Raw genomic sequence first — 21,259 nt, forward strand, 5'->3', positions numbered from 1 at the left:
TACTTCAAAACCCAAACAGCATGGTAAAGTGCATATTTCTACGTACCTTTGCACTTGCTAGCTTTCTTGTAAAATATTCCTGCATATTTGCATATATAGTAATTTGAAAATACTGTTTGCAAGAAGATCTATGGCATTAAAGGAACCAACCATCTATATACACTGGACAGGATGTCAGGATCTCTGAATGCTGGTTTCTACTCCAGAATTAGTATTCTAATTAGACAGGCTACAAAGGAGGAATTTAGAAACACTGCATAGCCATGTGTCTAGGAAAAGCGAGGCTTAACTAGGATTGAAACTGGCAAGGGACATCAAGGGCAACAAGAATAGCTTTTACACCAAATAAGCAAGAAAAGCCTGGACAAGAAAAATATGGGCCCGCTGCTAAACGTGGTGGATGTAGCACACCCTGGCTACAAAGAAAGCCTACATCATCTTGGGCTGCTTTAAACGGACCATAGCCAGTTAGACTACGTCTAGCACACCGAACCCAGTACCATGCTCCCAGTGTTAGAAAAACAGTGACAAATTGCAGCAACTTCAGTAAAAGGCAACCAAGATGGTCAGAAGCTAGAGAAACTCCTCTGTGAGAAGATGAGGGAAAGAGGTTTATTCAGCCTGGAGAAGACTACTTCAGGGGACTCTAACAGAAGCCAGTACTAACAAGGAGGTCATCAAGACAACAGATCCAGGCACTTCAGAGCACTGCCCAGTGGGAGGACAAGATAGCACAGACATAAATGAAATTGAATATAAGGAAAACCCTTTTTCACCATGTGGACTTACCAGCACTGGAACAGGTTGCCCACAAACATTCTTGGAGGCTTTCAATACTAGATGGGATAAAGTCCTGAGCAACCTAGTGGGGTCCACTGACCCTGCTTTGAACAGGAGGTTGGACTAGATAACCTGCTGACATCCCTTCTAAGCTCAATCATTCTGTGTCTATAATTTAAATGTCTGTATTTGAGCTAGTTGTCTAATATCCCACTATGGTCAGTAGAGATCTAATCAATACCATCAATGAAGTTTAGTCAATAATTCATATAACCAAATAAAGACTCACATTACTTCATTAAATACATCAATTACAAGCTCACTGTTAAGTTAACCTTTATGAACTTAACCAGCTACAGCTGTCCACATCATACACACACAGTCATATGAACTCCCCCCATTAGCTTTAAAATATCAGTTTCCAAACACAAGTCTCCCTACTCTAAAAAAAAAAACAGATTCTTTGGTGTCAGAAACCTTCAAGTACAGTTTGTTTCATCAGAAGAAGTCCAGCCAGCTCTAGGAACAATTTTTGGTATGGATTTACATAGAGGAATAAGGGAGATAAAGTTCTGCAATTAGCAATGCCTGCTACAGTGTATGCATTAAAGGCCACATGACAGAAAGATCAGATCAAAGAGAAGGCTCCCACCCCTTTGACCCCCATCTATCACCAACTATCAGTGACACTAGCTGGAAGTGTCAGGGCCTCAAGTACACCAACAGGCTACAGTTGCCCTGTCCAGTCTTTAAGTATCTTTCTCTGTAAATCTCTTCTTCCATTCACAGGTTTTAGGTACTTGGGTGAAATGTCTGCTCTGATATAACAGAGCTGTGTAACCCTGGATGAGATTTCTATAAAAAGAGCTAAACTATGGGAAAACTGTGAGCAGCTCCAGCTGGGGCTTCTACCCATGTAGCCTCCACCCATTGTCTCGGGCACCACATTGAAGCCTCTGCCTCAATGTAGATAAACTGTGCTTTGGTTGTACCTTGTTGATGTTGATCCTGCCTTGCTGACTTGACTTCTTGGCTCAACTTCAAATCTGCATTGTGACTACTGACTTCTTTGGCAATCACAAACTAGACTGATGGCTGAACTGTTACAGTCACCAAACCAGCTCTGCTTATCCTGTTCAGGTACTGTGCGACTGCACGCCTCATCAGTGAGGTCACTGTCCTGCTGTCTCCCTCAGGTCCCTTGTTATGGAGCATGGTCATGTTGACCGCTGACAGCAATTGACAGCAAAAGATTTAGTAGCATCACAACCAATAATAATGTAAGCATAAATAAATATATGTTAGCACTGACTCAGACTCTTGGACATCTTGTTGATGTATTCAGATTCATCAATCTATAGAGCCATAGGTCAAGTACTACTTCAAAATTTATGCCTTCAGAATGCTCTTTAACAGTAGTATTGTTTCAAGATGCCATTCTTCCAAATTCTTTTCGCCCTCTTTGCAATAATATGCCTAGACAAAAACATTTTAAATGTATTTGCTTATATGAAACATGTTGTGATGTCTTCAAATATAACTCCCCCTCTCCCCAAATAAAGTAAAAATCTAATCACACATTTAGGAAACCTGGAGACAAGATCTAAAAAGTACTGAGAAATCATCCAAAAGTGCCTATGGTATACTTTTTTTGACTTTACCAATTATGGATGACTAAAGTTTCTAATCATAAACAAAGTATATTTTTTCAAAAATTTCCATCTATGCACTAAATGATTGCACATAGAAACAGAGCACTACCATGAAAAACCAGCACTGCATCACTTCAAGTGATTGCACATTAGTCACCTTCCTAAAAGATTTCATTCATCATAATGGTCTTTACTCAGGAAGAATGAAATTTGTCACCTACATTCCTAATGAGCTTTCTCTTTCTTTTTTAATAGCTCAGTCAAGCAGATTGAGCTCCTTATAGGATAACTACTTCAAAGGAGGGAAACATAGCAGCACCCATAAGAAGGCTCAAGTAGATCAGACTACTCATTAAAAAGTTTATTACTTGTAAGACTAAGGTGTGAACTGTTGGTTGCCAAAATTTGCTGAAAATTGTTGTAATTTTGGAAATGTAACATTCAGGGTTCTAGCGCTATACCTTTGAACATATCTGGAAATAACTACGAACAAGACCCAGAGTTTCTCACTTACCTAATTAGTTTAGAGGATGAAGCTCAGAAATCCTAAATGCCACTATGAGAGTATATACATGGAGACAGAATGCAAGCACTTAAACCAGTATTTAGTTCTGCTTCTGCAAGTTTTCAAGACTGACTTGTTTCAGTCACATCCTGTCAGACAATGCTATCTAATAAAATCAAGAAACATATTTCTATCCATTTGAACAGTCACTATATGTGTTGATTGACCAGTGCTAGCTTTTCTGAAATCAGTCAATTCCAGCAACTCCTGAGAAGTAAATCAGGGAAAATGACATTTATCTTACCTATTTTGAGACACCTTTCTTCTAAAAGACATCACCGAGACTTTCAAAATTTACTTCAGCCAGCTCTCAAATAGACATGAGGAATACATTTTTAAGCCTAAGGAGCTTCAGCTGCATAACAACAGTAAGATACATAATTTCTGGTAGTGATGTCTACAAATGTCTTGCTCTTTTGTCACAGCTCAGCTGACAAGCAGACTTTATCTTAGCGCTTTGTAATTTTCTTTTTTTCCTGGTTTAGAGCTTTATTGTCTCCAAAAGGGGCTTAGATCAGTAGAAGTCAGCAACAGAAATACCTAGTCAATCAGAACTAGGAGAAGAAAATACATGATGCTTGAGGTCACAGAAATCTAATCCACTATTGCTCAATTAGGTAACACCTTCCTGTTTTTACTAATAATCTGTCTATGAACATTTTCTCACTTGTAGTTATACAAGGAATGTCCACAATCAACCGTATTACTCATATCACACTCTCAGTGTCTTGCCAAATCAAAATTCTCCCTAACTCCTTCCCTTATTTCACATTCCAAGTTACTTCAACAGGCTTGATAGGACAGTGCTGACAGACTGTCACAGGAGCGGGTCCTGTGGGAGCCCTGCATGGGCAAAGTGCATTGCTTTCTCATGGGCCAACAAATGGAGAAGAAATTGCTTGCCCTGTGCCTTCCCTTTCCATCTCGTAATAACTTCAACACATCTGTCTAGTTGAGAAGCTGTTGATGCCATGACTTTTCCACCTATAATGCAGACTGAAGGCCACTGCAAAAGTTAAGTAAAGACAGTGTTTTCCTGGTGAGGACCTTCCACATAGCACTTACTGACATTTCCCTTTTAGTAGGTTCTTGTGGGAAGGAGGAGTTTTAAAAACTGGATAGTGTGAGGAAAGACTGTCTTCAAGAATTGACTGCAGGAATCTTGTAACCTATAAACTCCATCGACCCCAGGGAAAAAGCCTGATTAAGTGAATTGATCAATTTGTGACTGACCATTGAAATCCACTCCTGTGACTGACAACCTGCGTGTCTTTGTGTCTTTATCTTTGTAGGTCATGCATAATTCAAACATATACTGCTTTCACTTTCCTCACTTGAAATTAGAGTGCTCTTTCAGAGTCTGAATCAAGACCTTAAAAAAAGAGATCTCCTGTATTCTTTCCTTCTACACACTTCAATGTCTTATTTGATTTTATTCCACTCATATATAAAGCCTTCAACTTTAAGCATCCAAGCATTTAACAGATCAGGCTTCTGGCCTTTTTGACTGAACAAGGAAACTATTTCATCAAAACAAGGAAAACTATTCATCAAACAAGGAAAACTATTTCATCAAAACTAGAAAGAACTAGCAATAAGGTAAGGTAACAATTTAGAGTCTTCATTGGAAACCAAATGGCTTACAAAGCATACATATAAATCTTTGAATGAATGATCTGCAATGAATCTTTGCACTGCCCTACATTTACCCCATCAAATACAAGAGTCTGCAATGTATTCTAACCACCAAAAAATCCAACCTTTAAAGAGAATGGGCAAAAATACACACCATTTGCAGATACCTAAGGAAGTGATACACAGTATGAAACTATGCATTTCAACCTCTCTATACATCCATTAATTTTTATGCTGTTAAGAATAGATAGCAGAGACTGAAGCCCCAAATTAAATCACAACACAGGTAATTTAAGAGCCCTTCTTTTTACTTCTTTTATAGAAATAATTCCATCTACCATATTCTACCATGCTGAAGCACTGGCTTCAGGTTTGGTACATTCAGGGGACAAAAAGAATATAACTGCAAGGAAATACACTTTTGTTAACAACTGATCTTACTACTTTTTATTACACTAACTTGAAAATAATCACCTTTCTGTCAGCACCTTCTTCTTTCTACTTATCTAGCTTCAGTTCTCTTAATGTTTTAAAAAATGGATCTTACTTTTTGGTAATTAAATAAAATGAGACGTTCACACGTTTAACTTTACTATCAAGTGGAAAATAACCCATAACTGCTTTAGAATGCTGAAAATAGAAGGTGGAGAGAAGAAAAAGATCCTATAGCAGCAGTAGTGTTTTGAACACAAAATGCAAGATGCATCTCTACTCAGACAGGTTCAGTGCAACAGACTTGAAGTCAAGCGCTGAGAAATAAGTGATGCCAAGGAAACAGCAGATGAGATCTGTCAACAGAAATAAATATTTTTATCTGAACAGAAACTGTATATGAGAGATATGTTCAAAAATGTGAAAGAACTTAGAAGGCATACCAGGAAAATGACTAGCTTCTAAAACTAGTAGCTGACCCTACTTTATCAACAAGTATATATTTTGTACTTGAAATTCAAAGTATGACCTTCCTAAAACAGTGACAGTCTACTCACATTCCTCCTCCTTTTTACTGAAGGAGTTGTGTAAGTAAGATTCTAATGCACAAGGAGAGAAACCTGCGCAGAGGAAGATGATGTGCCATTGCAAGGACACCTAGATCCCTCCTGTCTTCTATTACAGGCATACAAAGTTCAGCACTGAAAGGAATTAAATGTTTTTCAATGCATTTTTCAATGATTCCTCACAGACAATTAAGCCACTTCTTATACAGTGTATGTAAGCAATAGAAAACTAATTTAAAGGGATATTATTACCCTGCAATACACACAGAATTAATCCAGGTCATGACTACTTATTTTTGAATAGCAAGTTTAGATCAAAAATACAGACTATGTGCTTGTCCATATATAATGAATAATTTTCTACAAGTCAGCCAAGCAAGACTATTTAAGAGCATGAAACTCCTCATAAATACTATTAGAGCACAGTGATTAACTGTTTTCACATACATGGAAGTTCAAAAAATAGATCATTACCGAATAAATTTCATTTCTGCATACTTCAAATGTCTGTAAAGTCCAAGGTGTTTTTTTAAGGCCTCATATTTTACAATATGCATATACTGTTTCGAGATGCAACAATACAAGTTCTGAAACTGGAAAAATCAGTTACTAATGAAGTTACCTAACTAAGCCTGAATTTCTTTCTCCTCCACCACCTTGGAGCAAAAACAGACACTTAAAAATAAAAATCTTTAAAATAAAAGATGACATGAGAAAGGAGTTTCATGGTTAGTAAAAGAAAATAGCATAGATTCAAATATAAACAACTCTATCATCTTGTATGGGGAGGAGGTTGATTAAGGAGGAGGATAAAGTGGCATTTAGTTGAAACAGTTTGATTATAAGTATTCCAGACATACAGATCAGGTGCAAAATTCAATTCATGGAACATCGTGTGACATTTTAGCTTGGATTCTGTTCTAACCATTCCTTCCCTCCAAAATGGTATCTATATATTTACTGTTAAACTTGTTAATATAACTTAGGGAAGTGAATACACACCTGCCATGGACAAGATCTGCTAGGACATCTATTCTGTAGAGTAATTGAAAATCTGGACTTTATACCTTTGGCTACAATCCTTATCAGTGTGAACAGTGATGTACAGTGACTAATAGTCAGTTTAAAGTTAGTACTCCTTGGAGTGGACTGAACAGGGTTTGCTCTAGACCCCATCACCTTCAAAACCACTTAGAAGTTGTGTTTACAGCAAAGTGCTTTGCTGTATCCTGCCAGCATGGTGCTGTGAGACACAATGAACGTGTGTTCTGTGCCCTTGAGTATGGGGCAAAAGGCATGCTTGAATACTTGCAACATCCTAGGTTGTATTAGTTAGGGGCATAGCTAGCAGGTCTACAGGGGGGTGATTATTCCCCGGTACTCAGTACTGGTGGGAGAGTGCTGCAACCAGTTCTAGGCTCGCTGGTACAAGAGAGACATGGAAATACCAGAGTGAGTCCATCAAAGGGTCATAAAGATGATCAAGGGACTTGAGCAACACTCATACAAGGTGAATCTGAGAGAGCTGGAACGGGAGACAAGGTGCCTGGAGAAAGAAGTCTCAGGGAGTTCTCAATGTGTGTAAATAGCTGATGAGAGAGTGAAAAGATGAAGCCAGAGTCTTCTCAGTGGTGTCCCATGAATGGACAAAAATTCAAATGGACATAAATTCAAATACCAGACATTTCATTTAGCCATAAGAAAATACTTTTTTAAAAAACAAAACCAAAACAAAACAAAAAACAAACAAACAAAAAAACCCCACACCAACCCAAACAAAAACCTCCCAACAATTAAGGTGGACAGAAGTTGCTTAAAGAGATTGTGGAGTCTCGGTCTTTGGAACCTGACTGGCCCTGAGAAATGTGCTCTGACTGACCCTGCTTTGGACAGGGAGTTGGTCTAGATGATCTGTTCTGTTATCCTTAGGTGGAGGGAGCTTCACCCTCCCCAATGCAGATACCAAAGACAGTTACAATACCAAATGCATCTTCATTTCATCCTGGAAGAACAACCAGAAGCAAAGTCAAATGTGCCCAAGGAAATCACCATGAAAAGTGCATCATGCCTCAGACCAACACCTGGAACAAGCCAATTCACCACATAAATACATGTTAATGCTGAACCATCCTTGATTCTAGTTACCAATATCATAGAAGAAAGGAGGGGGAGGAAAGAGCATGAATTTCACTGAAGCCTCCAATTATGACTGTAACTAATTATAACACATCTTGGATTCAAATAAAAGTTCCTTTAGCTACACTGTGCATTACGCCCCATGAAAAAGCATTGACCAGATTTGTCCTCTGAAGGATGACAGAGCACTAACACAATCCTTACAGGTTTGGAGGAAAAGCAGCACAGCTAAAAATATTTAAAAGGGTGCTAAATCAAATGAGAGATTATGTTTTCATCAGAAGATCTTTCTGCTGATAGGTGATATAGAAGAAAAATGGCAGCGTTCTTTCTCTTTAGAGGTCTGGGATAATAGTGTAATTGAGTCCCAGCTATACTGGGCACACGACTTTAAAAATTCACTATGCAGCACAATACAAGTGTTCCTGACTCAGACATTATTCAGGACAAAACAGAAGCACATTGTAGGTCAGCACAAAGGTGTACACACACAGAAGCCTGAGAAAGAATTCTGTTTTACTTGTTCTGTAATGAGTAAAAAGCCTACATTTTCACTGTCTTACCAATGTCATGCCATGACACCAACCTTGAGCCACTTTAAAGGAGATTCAAAGTTGAACATAATTTTTAAAAAATCTAAACCATAACTTTGTTTTCTTCAGAATTCTTTCCTTTCAATAGTTAAAATTGCACATTACAAAAATGCAAATACTTTTAGAGATAGTGTTGGAACTTTAATTCAGTGTCCAGTTCTGACTGTAAAAGTGGAAGACAACCCCATTATGAGAGACTAAAAACACTATGCAAAACGTCAAGCATGTTGAAACTTTACTGGTTTATCCAATTTTCAGTGTAAAATAGACAATGATCAAACAAAATATTTAGTGCATATTTCAATGCAAAAACATTTTTAAAATATCAAGTATTTCCAATATATTTTTTTTTCTCCATTATAATTCAAAAGCAAGAAGAGAGCATTTGAAGTTTGGTATGTGCTTAGGTTGGGTTTTATGTAATAAGTCAGAGTTCAGTGCTTCGGTGAAAATTTCAGTTGAATTTCTGTAGGGAAATAAATTTATATAGAAATTTAAGGGTTGGTGTGTTGGCTTGGGGGAGGAGTGGGAAGAGCAGGGAATAGGAACAGATGTATCTGACAGCTTTTCCAGACAGTAAAGAACTCAGCATCATGCTCTAAATGTACAAAAAGACAGTTACTAACTAGTATACTGAAGACACCAGTTAAGAGTTTGTTATCATTCAGAAAGAAAAATGTATCTTTGTTTTCTTCTTCTTTAAAAGAAACAAACTTAAGATCAACTACAAACGTTACACTTCAAAACAATTCAGAGATTTGTATTGACAACTACTGATGAGGATCAGTTATGTCATCATCTTCAATGCACTCCTGTATTTGCAAACATGTAATTATGAGAATGCCATTGCAAAACAAACCAAACAAAAAAATCCCAATGTGCTCCCTATGGATAGGTCAGGAAAATGTTTGGAAATCTCAAAAAAAAAATTTAAATATTAGAAATAGATCTGCATGTTTTAGCCCTATTAGTCAGGTAACTGCTAGGACAAAATCTCTTAAAAAATTGAGCTGCATTCATTAAAATAATATATTTAAAGATAAGACCTCTTGTGCTTAATTTCTAGTCTCCGTACATGACAATTGGACCATTTCCAATGTGGAGGCTGTTTGCTAAGAAAAAATACCCAACAAAAGATTACTAACCTAGAAATACTAAAAACAGAAGACCACCATATGGTCTTTCAAGTCTTGTCCTTAGAAGCCTAGGTTACCTCGCTGTCTGAGTAATTTCATTAACCTCCAAAACACAGATGGAAAACTAATATACCTCATCATTCTTCTCAGTGAGTGTTCTGGTCTGATACAGCCTAGTGGCTGTTAAGGTTTTTTTTTAGTCACTGCAAAAATATATTACTTTTTTTTCTCCCTGACTCAACAGCATTTTGTACAAAATTCAGTCAGAAGAGTTTACAGGCAGCTAATCCCCCTCTTCGGCATCAGTCCATGACCTCCTGCTTCAAATGCTGCCAGACAGGATCTTACTGGCATGAATCTAATCTGCTTTACACAAACATAACGGCTCAGGTTCTCCTTAACCTCCATCCCTACTCTTAGTAACACTGGAGAAATTAATTAAATACATAAATAGTATTAAATCTAAAGCCAGGTTTGTTATTATTTGGGTCTCCTGAACCATACGCATTTCAGAAATATTCAAACTAATTACTGACCACTGTCACTTTAAATGACACATGCTTTCCACTACTCAGGGAGAAGCACTATTGCATAGCATACAAAACAGAAATCAGGAAAGTGCCCCATGTTGCTCATTTCTTCTCTCGCTTTACATCTTAAGGTTTAATTAATTATTTTTACTGCTGGTCATGCTTCAAGCAAGCAGTTAAAATTACTCGCAAAATGCCTTTGATTACACTTGTGTAATCCTATTAAGTTTAAAATCACCATAGAGCAGTGGAAAACAAGTAATTTTTAGACCTGCACTGTGCAAAATGTTGACCTTTCTTTACTAATGTATTGTCATGGTGTGGCTAACATTAGCTTTTTGGTCAGCAGAAACATAACATGAAATTTTAAAAATATGCAATAACTGGAACTTATTAACTGCTGTAAGAACATGAACAGTTTCATACTGCAAGAAATAAGATCACAAAATGCATGCAAATGTTTAAATTTATAGTATACCATCATTTCAGAATTACATTACTCTAATATCTGTCTGTCCTAGTACTCTATCACATTAACAAATACTAAGTGAAAAATTTTTTGTTTTCAGATATATAAAATTCTCAGAGATATCTAAAAGAATGCTACTACAGCATTTGTTCCTAGAAAGAGCACCAGCTTTTCATATTGCAGAAAAAAAAAAAAAAATTCATTTGAAGCTCCCCTATAGCAAATCTATCTGAAGACCAAAAACATATAAGGGTTCTGATAAAAAGGCAAATGCTTTATATTTTTATGATTACAGAAGTTTTGATAGTGTCTGTCCATATTGTTAATGTTATCAGAGAGTAAATGATGTCTTACTAAGGTATCTCACCTAGGCACCAAAAAAAAAAAAAAAAAATTGAGGCACTAACATCCATTAGATTTAGTCTGTTCGCTTAACAAAATCTGTAAGTGGGTCGAAATGTTTTAGACTTGTTGGGTCTTATCCTAACTAAATCTCGCAGCAATATTTAAAGTCTCTAAATTAAGTATTTTTGTTTCTCAATAAAACAAACAAAAAATGTATTATTCTGTAGTGTAGAAGAAAACCATCTTTATCTCAATAAAATATTTTTGAAATACTATTATAAAGTTCATCAAAAAAATTCAAACTTAGATGCAATTAATGCCACCTTAGCTTTCAGAAGACTTCTTCCTCATTTAATAATGGGACACCAACCAAATTTCTAATGAAATAACAGAGAAGAAAATCACCTGGCACAAGGCCAGGTCAGTAATTTTCTGATTATCTGTTTTAGATTTGTGACTCCAGCTTGACCCTCTCTAATACACTAGTCTATAAACTGTGATTTCCTAATGGCACAGGAAAAAAAGTAAACCACACAAAAGAATCAACACTGAAAGCTTCAAGTTAATCGCATTTTAGGTTTCAGAGGTGAAAAAACATCTAGAGATAGAACAAATATTCCATATGGATTCCAACCGGATGAGGAAAATAGCCAGCTAAGACAGGAACTGTGTGTGTCATCAGCAGTGCTGCAGTAGACATCCCTTTGGATTTCACACCATCAGTGGCTATTACCAACATTAATAAAAGCCATCTGGCCTTGCATAGTTTTACATCTATATCTCATTGTTTGTTTCAACAGTATTTATCCATCCCTGGAGTTCTGTGCTCTGAGAGGTAATTTAGAAACTTTTAGAGGCCTGAATAAAGAAAACAAAGAGCAAGCAATTAATCTAATCATAGTAATAGCACTTCCAAAGGTCACACTATTACTTTGAGCAATGACACCAATCTTTTTCACTCCTCTAATTCTAAGGGGGAAAAAAAAAAATCCCTAATTTTATGGTCATAACTACTAGAAAGAAAAATTAACAAGAATGAAAACTCAAGGCTCATGCCATGACTAGTAACCCTGGAGATCTAAACAGCGTTGCTTTCATATAATGTCCCAAAATCATCACGTTCAGAAGTAACCATCAAATCCTGACTGCCAAAAAATGAAACTGCATTAGTGTATAACTTTATTTGAACCAAGGAGCCCTACTGAAATGTAAGACATCTCTTCAGAGAAAGTTGTTTCCACTTCCCTCTACTACAGTAACAGGGAATTCAAACAAAATCATCACAGGACATCTAGCTTCAGTGGATGCACTGGCTTAATCTTGCCTTTATTTTATTGTACTTTACCATACATCAATGCTATCTGCAAAAGACCACGTCTTCAGGCCTCTGGAGAATCATCAGGCCCAAGCAGGACTTTTGCAACACAGCTTTGGTGGAGGCATCAGAGGACAAAAGCTCCTAACACATACTTAAAAGTATTGTGGACAACTCGAGTCTCTGTCTTTAATCATTTAAGTAACTGCAAATACGAGTACCAAAAGCCTAACTGTTGATGAAGCTTAAGCTCTTCAGCCTTATTTCAAAGGTGAATTCAGGCACTAACATTTTAAAAAATATTTATTTGTGTCCAATTTTGACTAAAACATCAAAGGGTCATTCCATATTAGACTTCCATTCTGTATATACACAATGTATGTGTTTTACAGGAACAATGGAAGAGCTGAATCATTGTACTATTAAAAATATTTCAACTTTAATGTTGTTTCTATTATGGATATTGAATTAGTTAAACAGGAGAAGTGGGATACCTCATTTAGAGTTAATTTTATTCTGACAGTCAAGAAATACTGTGTGGTTTTTATCATCTAGCAGGCAATCTGTTTTTCAAGGCCAGATTTTATCTTTAAAAATAATAATAAGTAGTAGTTTTAACATTTTCTCAATCATAAACTTATGATTTAATGGACAAAATTTCCATACACTTTAGTTGAATACATTGTGTTAGCCAACTATATTTTGTATTCTTTGGCTACTGGAACCACACAGGAATAGCATTCACTTTCTTAGAATCAAAATTTTTAAAAGAGCTTTAAATATGAAGGGAGAGGGAAGAGGCAGAGAAGATAAATTATGCAACTGAAAGGAATGATTGTTTTTCTTTGTCTCTTAAGCGAAAATTCTTCTTCACTGTTTCCCAGACATCACCATGTTTCCAAAACAACTCATCACCAAACATACCAGAGGAGATAGAAACTTCTAATAGGAGTTAAACCTGCCAACTTGCAGAATGATCTAAAATTTCTCAAATAGGAAAAACATGATAGTACGGAGTTGCTAATAAACTAGAGACAATGGGTGTCACCTCAGATCATGCAGTACATCATTTCAGGGATTTTCATTAGCATCATAGATGCTCATTATTATACAATGTTCCTGCACACTTGCTTTAAGAAGTCTAAACTACATTTGGTCATTTAAACAGCACTTAAGATAGGTTGGGCGGGGGGGGACGTTAAATTATTTTTTTAAAGCTTATTATTAAAGCCTGAATAATGGGTCACACCTGTTGAGGGCCTCACTCCATTTTTAATTAGTTATCAGTGAAAGTCTGGAAAAATAGAAACCGCCAGAATTATATACCCACCTGTGCCAGTACCTTTTCTCCAGGTTTTTAGGAGGTACAAGAAGCCAAGATGTATTCACGCATATGACAACACACCCCAACACGAGAGGTCCATTCATCTCCAGAGAGGCTTGTATTTTCCAAAATGGTAACTATTTACTGTTGCTTCTAGAAGTTCTCATTGAAAGAGTAAGGTACCATTTTTAACCTGGTAATTCTATTGAGCTTACTCTCAACAGTATAAACACAGTGAGTATAACTCACAGTGCTTACTCTTAAGCACTGTGCTTACTTAGAAAATGAGTTTATCTTTTTGATTTTCCCTCTCTCCATAGTGTATGGGGAGATGAAAAAAAAAAAAATATTAGTTTTCTCTAATAAGTAACAGTGGGAAAATAAGTTATCAGAAAAGCATCTCAATTATTTTGGTGAGTTATACACCTATTTTTAAAAAAGATCTATGATATAAGAATGTGGATTGGACAGGAACCATCAACGTCACTGTTTATAGATTCCTGCTTTCATACCCACTCATGTCAAACTATTTCATACAGACAATATTTTCTGCAGTAAAAATATTAAGAAACATCATTCTGTATGTGAAATTGTTCATATTATCTATTCTGATCACATCTCTAACAGATTACATCTTTTTCAAATAAGAAATCACTAGCAAGTCTGGGATATGATGTCTTTTCTGCCCTTCCCCAGTCCTCTCTGTCCTTCTCCTTCATTCAGAACAACTCTCTCCTTTCCGTAACCCCAATAATTTATTTCACACATGGAACATTTTTTACTTTCAAGTATCTTTCCAAGTAATTTTATAGCTATCAGTAGACTAAAAAGTGCTTCTGTTTTTCCCTTATCACTTCTATTAGATTAAATCCATTAGCACAGTCACATATAAACACATTACCTTCTGAGCTCTTTCTGTTCATAACATTAAGATGTTATTCTTTCTTGTTGCCTATATAGATTCTACAGTTTCAGACATCTTAGTTTCCCTCAGTCTAGTTTTAAAATATTTTTTTTATTTTACTACTGCATTAATTCATCACAGTTTCTATATTCCTGACCCTGCTGCCTTGACACACTTAATTACATTATAGGCAACCATCTCCGCTCCTGTTCAATATTCTGAACAGCTTCACTGAGTTTTAAATGCACAAAATGGTCGTTGCCACACACTTCATTTCTGGCTTCTGCAGTTGCAATCTCGCACTTTGTTACTAAAAATAGAGCTGCTTCCAAGTACCTGAGCTGGAAAGCTAATTACAGAGCTGGTAAACAGTGCTCCTCCCTATTGAGCGAATGGCAGAATAAGGAGTCTACTAATGCACTGGGGCGCACATGGTCCTCTGAGTCTTTGAGATCTATCAAGTGTCATTTATTTAATCATTCGTGGCCCTTCGCTTCCCGGATAAATTACTATTTAAGTAAATAACGTTTGACTGTTGGATCAACAAATCAGGGAGAAAAAGAACAATCAGCCCATTTTAGGAAAAAGTATTCTAATTCTCAGCTTGCACAAATCAGAAAAATTTCACTGAAGTAAATAACATATTGTTGATTTAGACTAGGTAGAAGTCTAGTTCTCTTATGTCCTGCAGAAAAGGGGTTATTAAAGGACCAACTATTTGCAGCAACTTGACTTTTTTGAAAGCTATTTCTATCACATACAAGCAAGAACAAACAACTGCCACTGTAAGCAAGCACCTTCTTCCCTTAAAAATACTCTCAGCCATGTCTGCACGTTGCCTGTAAGATGTTCCCTGCTGTAAGATCTTAAGGTAGAAGCACCCACTGAGTTTAGATGCTCCTCTGTATTTGTCAGTGAAACACTGGTCTATCTGCTCCGTTGGACTGATTCTTACCATATAGCCCAATACTAGCTTTGTTGGCAATAAGGTTTCAACCATCTCTCAGTCAATTCATTTTCAGCTCAACTCATTTTCAGCCATTAGTGAGGCAACGACATATAGATAATACATAAGCAACTGTTAGAAGCACTGTGATACAGCTGCAGCCCCAAATCAGAACTGTAAAATACCCAAAACACCATCTGGGACCAAAAGGGAATATAGCCTCCTGGAATGATACTTTTTTCTTTGAATGAAGAATAGAGGAATAAAAGAATCAGATAGAAAACCAGCAGAAAGAGCAATTTTTAAAAGCATTTCTATTTCTTCTTCCTAGCCTCCCAAAAGATAGAGACAAGTAAATAAAACCTCCAAGATGGTACTCAACATGTTAGAAAAGTTTGGTGGAGGAAAAGAGCATGCTAGTGAGCATAAACTATTTGCTCATCGTCATGTTTCTGTCAGGCAACAGGTATATAATATATACAGTGCATACAGGGACAGAATCAGTATCTGAGGTAAATACATTATTTACACAGTTCATTTGGGAGATGAGAGGATGAGCTCCCTCTTCTGTCTCCCATCTCCATGAAAAGGAAAGTCAGGCTGTCCTCAGACAAGCAAACTACCTACTGTTGTCAAGAAGTGGTTTGCCAATTTATAACAAAAATGATTGGAAAAAAGAAGATGGAAAACTGTGGACAGAGTTGTAAATGTGTAGTATAATGCAAGAAGAAGACAAAAAAAGATGCGAATGAAGGCATAAGGAAGTCAGACTACAGCAAATCAATAGTATTTCAAGCTCTGCATATTCCAAAGAGTGGAAACAGAGAAAATCCTCTGGCAATAACAGCAATGGGAAAACAGAATACAAGCCTCTTCATCTTAAACAGAAGAAACACAGAGAGTATAAGTCTGCACACCACAAGGCAGACCCACACCATCACACCTAAGTCAACTCTGAAGAAGTCAATTTATGCACCAGAATTGCGTGGTTGTCATTTTAGCATAGTGTTTCAGCAGAACTGACACATCTTGTTTCCGTGGTATTCTGTGTATGCGTAAGAGTGCTCTCAAGAAAGTCATCTGCATTTTTCACACTTAAAACCTAAATAAGTGTGTGTGTATGTGCATGTGCATATGTGTATGGGGCAGAGAGTTGGACAGTGATGACGGAATGTGTGTATTTGATGAAATTCAGTGCATAAGCAACATTAAAAGGCTTTCAATCAGTGATCAATCTTCCTGTGTTTTTCAGACCTTTCTTTCTGACCTAAGTGACCACAAAACTAGTAAACAACACATTTGTAAGTCAGATAAAATATGCTTATGAAGATAAAATAACCAACATTTTCCCTGCAACTTGCTATTTCTCCCAACATAAGTTGTCACCTTAAGGCAGTGATAACCTTTAACCCTGGGAGCCATTTCTAATTTACTCATTCAGATTGCAAAGGCAATATTGACAGCCACCTTCCTCATGTGCTACAAAGACCAATTTACACATTTAAATTAGCCACAAGTATTTTTAAGCGGTCTGCTTCTGTCAAATTTAACTTGCCAAATTGATAGGGCAAGTAAGGTATGCTCTCACCTTTCTGTTAAGCTAGTATAAAGTCTCCAATCCCCTTGCCATAAAGTTACGAGAAAGAAAGGAAGGAGGGTAAAAACATGGAATGTGAGGGAACTGTTGAAATTAAATTCCTCAATTCTGTTAAAGATAAATTGGCCCTACCAGATCTGATTTGGGCAGTCATGCAAAAGGCACTTTCAAACTCAACACTCCTTAATGAATGAAGTGCCTTTCTGAAACTTAAATTATTCACACCAAAGAATTACGTATTTCACCACACAGGTATCACTCAAAACTTCAACCTTCCTAATTAATACATCAGTATGTGCAAAGACTCCAGAGTCAGAATGAGATTAATAGAATAAATTTAGGGATATATTAAACAGGAGGGAAGGGGAATAACTAAGCATTAACATATTCCTTCTTTCAATAATTGTCTGAATCAGGGGCACTGATTAAAGAACCACATGCTAATGTACAATACTGAAGCATATGAAAAAAACTTTATCCCATGACAGACTGAAAATACAGTAGTTTGCTGTATCATAGAAGCACCAATTTCAAAAGAACTCATAAACATAAATATTTGCTTATGCCTCAAAAACCAGCTACACCAGACTCCTCTAATCTGCAGAAAATTCATTGGAAGTACTTTCTGACTACTGATCAGGTTTCATACAATACAAATCTTTTAAAATATCTCAGATGATGAAACATTCAAATTTTTTTCAACAATTCAATAGCTAAAAACCAGTCTCAGACTGGTCTCCACAGCACAGGGATCCTGCAGGTAAGAACACAGGGTAAATACAGACTCCATCACCTTACCTCAGCTATGTGTGGCATTGGGTTAAATCCACAGAGATTGCACACAACTTTCTTGCATTCTGTACATGTATTAAAGTTGGGGGGATCCTTAGAACCAATATTTAGTCCAGTTTTGCAAAGGGGACAAGACGCTTTAGGCTGGCTGGCTTTCTCCGGTTCCGGCAGCCCAGCAGGTTTCTTAGCTTCAGCAGCCTGAGGCTTGCTATCTTTAGTCAAACCAGGTTTCTTTTCTAAATCAGATCCTTTAGTCGTTAAAACACTATCCACTTTTGATGGTTCCGATTTTTCTGTCATAAGAGGTTTGGTTTCTTTCTTTACAGGAACAGCTTTTGGAAGAGGCTGAGCCTGACCGGCCTCCTTGGGGGCTGCCTGAGATGCTGGAGGGTGCAATGGAGGCTTCGCTACAGTACCAGGCGGAGGAGGGGCTGATGCCTGAGACCCCGGCTGACCCGCTGTGGAAATTAAATTCGAGGCCTGGCTGAAGATTGAAGCTCCAAATCCAAAGAGTTTCCCAGTAACTGTTTCTTGTGGTGTTGTAGGCTGAGGCTTAGGGGCATCGGTGATGCCTCCCAGATTAAGGCTGAAACGCCTTGATTGCTCGGGAGTTTTCTGAGGTGGCTGGGATTGAGGCACCAGCTGTGCTGGCGCTGGCTTGGGACCTGCCCCTGCTTGTGGGCCCTTGGGAGCTGGTTTGGTATCAGGCTTTGGGGCCGGTTTTGTTTGTAACTTCTTAGGATCATCTTTTGTTTGTGTTGGCTCGACAGGCTTTTGAGTTTTAGCATCTGGTCTAGCTCCAGGCTGAGACACAAGCTTGGGATCTGACTTCTGTCGAGACACTTGTGGAAGGGGTTTGGAGTCTGGTTTATCCCCAGCAAGATGTGTGTCCTGTGACAGCTTGGCAAGCTCTGGTTTTGGGGAATCTGCCACTTTCTGTTGAGTTGGTGGAAGTCTGGGACCTGCCAAATCCTGTTTCGGCCCTGGTGCTGAAGACATAGGTACAGTGTCCACCGTGGGCTTCTGTATATTGGGCTGTTTTTGCTTATCTTCAGCCTGTGTTGGCTTGGCCTGATCAGACTTTGGAGTGAGATCTATTTGCTGGGAGATCTCAGTAGGCTCAGCGCCGGGTTGTTTCGTCTTTACAGGGGGAGACCCAGGCAAGGACGGTTGCTTTTTCTGGGGCAGGGGTTTTTTTGATTCTGCTAGCTGCAAAGGATCAGATTTTGGAGAAGCATCTTTCTTTTGAACTGGAGGTGGCTGGGGAGATGGTTTAGCTGTTGAAGGTGGAATGGGTGTCTTCTGTTTGGGTGGAGGTGGCTGTGGCCCAGGACCATGACCTGGTGCTAGGTCACCACCTAATGCTCTTTGCATCTGGCAGTTTAAACAGAGCCATTCCTTAATCTGGAAAAAAAAAAAAAAAAAAAAAAAGAAAAAAAAATAAATTGAAAGGATTATAATTAAGATAAGACAAAGTTAATAAAATCAACATAATAGGCTCTTCTAGTGTATGGCTTGTTGCAATATTTCAGACTTCTGTGTAAAAAGGGAGAAATATTACCACTAATGTTGTTTTGTGGTTAACAAGCCCAACTGACTTTCTCATTCTTCTCCACATCCCTGTGATTCAAGCTACCGCTGAACCCATGCTTCTAATGACTTCACATTCAGTTTGCACACAGATGAATACTGGAGGATAAAAACCCAGCAGAATGAAAATAATGCATTGGAATTTCACAGAACCCAGCAGTGATTCATTTATAGAAATGATTTGCCAGAATAGAGAAAAAAGACAAATAATGCTAAAATAGTTTGACACATTAAGTCTGCTGACAGAAAACAATAATCAGAATTAAAACACAGTAAATGAATAATTAACTTTAAGCATATATCTGTCAAGCTCTTCATACAGATTGTGGCTTTGCAATGGTTTAAACTACAGGGCACAAGTGTTGGCAGTACACATGTATCCAACGAATCAGGCACAGAGGTGTGTTAATGGACACCATATACTACAGACTCACACTTTACCACCGATTTGAGGGCAAGCCTTCATCTGGAATCAGTGAGAAGCTTTCCTTAAGCCCTGATGATATTTTAAGAGCCATAATTAGGTTCCCCAAAATTCCTCTGTATTAAAAGAAGTCCCCAGGCTAATTATTGTACACCTGTATACAATGGGCCTCCCTTTTCAACACAGAGGAGAAGGAATACGGCAAATAATGTATTTACCCACATTTCTCGTCCATTTTAGTACCTCACAACTTCAAAACATTTTTTCTCCTTCCCGAGAAGTATTACATGAGAGGGAAACTGTATTTCCTAGTAAGACAGAAAAGCCCAGTAATCCAAAGTGGTCATCCCTACCTTTGCTTTTGTAAAGCCTCACAATCTGAGGAAGGATCAAATAAGCTAAAGTAACATGTGGTCAGGAAGCATCACGTGCTATTTTCCACATTTTACATCACTACCAGAAACCTTATAGGCAGCAAAAATGCCATTCAATATGGCACACAGTCCCATGGGTCTACACCTGCAAGTAGATACTTAAACAGGTTGTCTGCAGTCTACTTTAATGCTTTAGTCTGCGTGTGAAACACAAGGTACCAGCTATGGCATTTGCAAACACCACTGCAACAGAAGGAAACTGAACTTAAGAGGACATAGAATAGAAGACTCAAATCTTTTCCCCTAAGGGTGAAGATTTATAGATCCTATTTCTCACTCAGGTCTGAAATCTCTACCATATACCATGGGATGAATCTGGAGGTGCCACATGCCAAGACTGAATTTGTCTGCATAATCATCAGAGCTCACTGGAAGCAAAGAACTCTGATGTCATGGACAGAGGCAATGAATTAATTATTTTGGTGTGCTTTGCCAGCCTTTTGATTTTTGCTGCTGGAAAAATATAACAGTTGGATGTAGTTCCCCCTCAAACACAGTTATTCCAGTTATTCTGGTAAACATGGTATACGCACACTGAAGTATGAGCTCACTAAGAGATGCCCAATTTTGACCCCAACTGTAAGTTCATGGTAATCACATTACTGTTCATAATGACTGCTTTTATCTTCTATTTTCAGTGCATTTTTTTTACATTGTTTAAACAGTTCTCCGATCTACTTGCAACCCATATAGCAAATGACTGTTAAAAAGTGAAACCAACTGAAACAGAATGGGAACATGTATTTAAGCTCCGCTTTGAATTATTAAAGGAATTAAGTTCATAACTGCACAGAGGACCTGAGCAAAGATTACATTTAGCTTAACTCCCATTTTGTTTGATTGGTGACCAGTGTCCCTACAAGACCCCGGTCCAAGGGACAATTACTTGCAATAAGTAAATCTTAATTATGACACCTGATTTTAGATATTAGTAATCTAATTTAATTAGATACATATTAATATAATTTCTGGATGAATTCTTAAGGGTTTTCTAGAAGGTTTAAGTTTAATCAAAGACCAGACTTAAACCACATACTCTGAACATCCACCTCAGCTGTCACAGCTGTCTGGCTTTGGCAATGTGACTAAGATTT

General features: G+C 37.5%; 1 protein-coding gene across 11 annotated transcripts in view; it reads right to left on the reverse strand.

Moving 5' to 3' along the window:
* The window catches only part of PCLO (piccolo presynaptic cytomatrix protein), a 393,494-nt gene that overhangs the window by 340,504 nt on the left and 31,731 nt on the right, over nt 1–21,259 (reverse strand). For all 11 annotated transcript variants that reach the window (XM_074903436.1, XM_074903431.1, XM_074903430.1 and 8 more), the window contains one exon: nt 17,724–19,121. In XM_074903436.1, coding sequence (XP_074759537.1) covers nt 17,724–19,121 — 1,398 coding nt within the window. The remainder of the gene's footprint in view (nt 1–17,723; nt 19,122–21,259) is intronic.

This window comes from Athene noctua, chromosome 3 (genome assembly GCF_965140245.1).
Source record: "Athene noctua chromosome 3, bAthNoc1.hap1.1, whole genome shotgun sequence".
In the NCBI taxonomy this organism is placed as follows: Eukaryota; Metazoa; Chordata; class Aves; order Strigiformes; family Strigidae; genus Athene; species Athene noctua.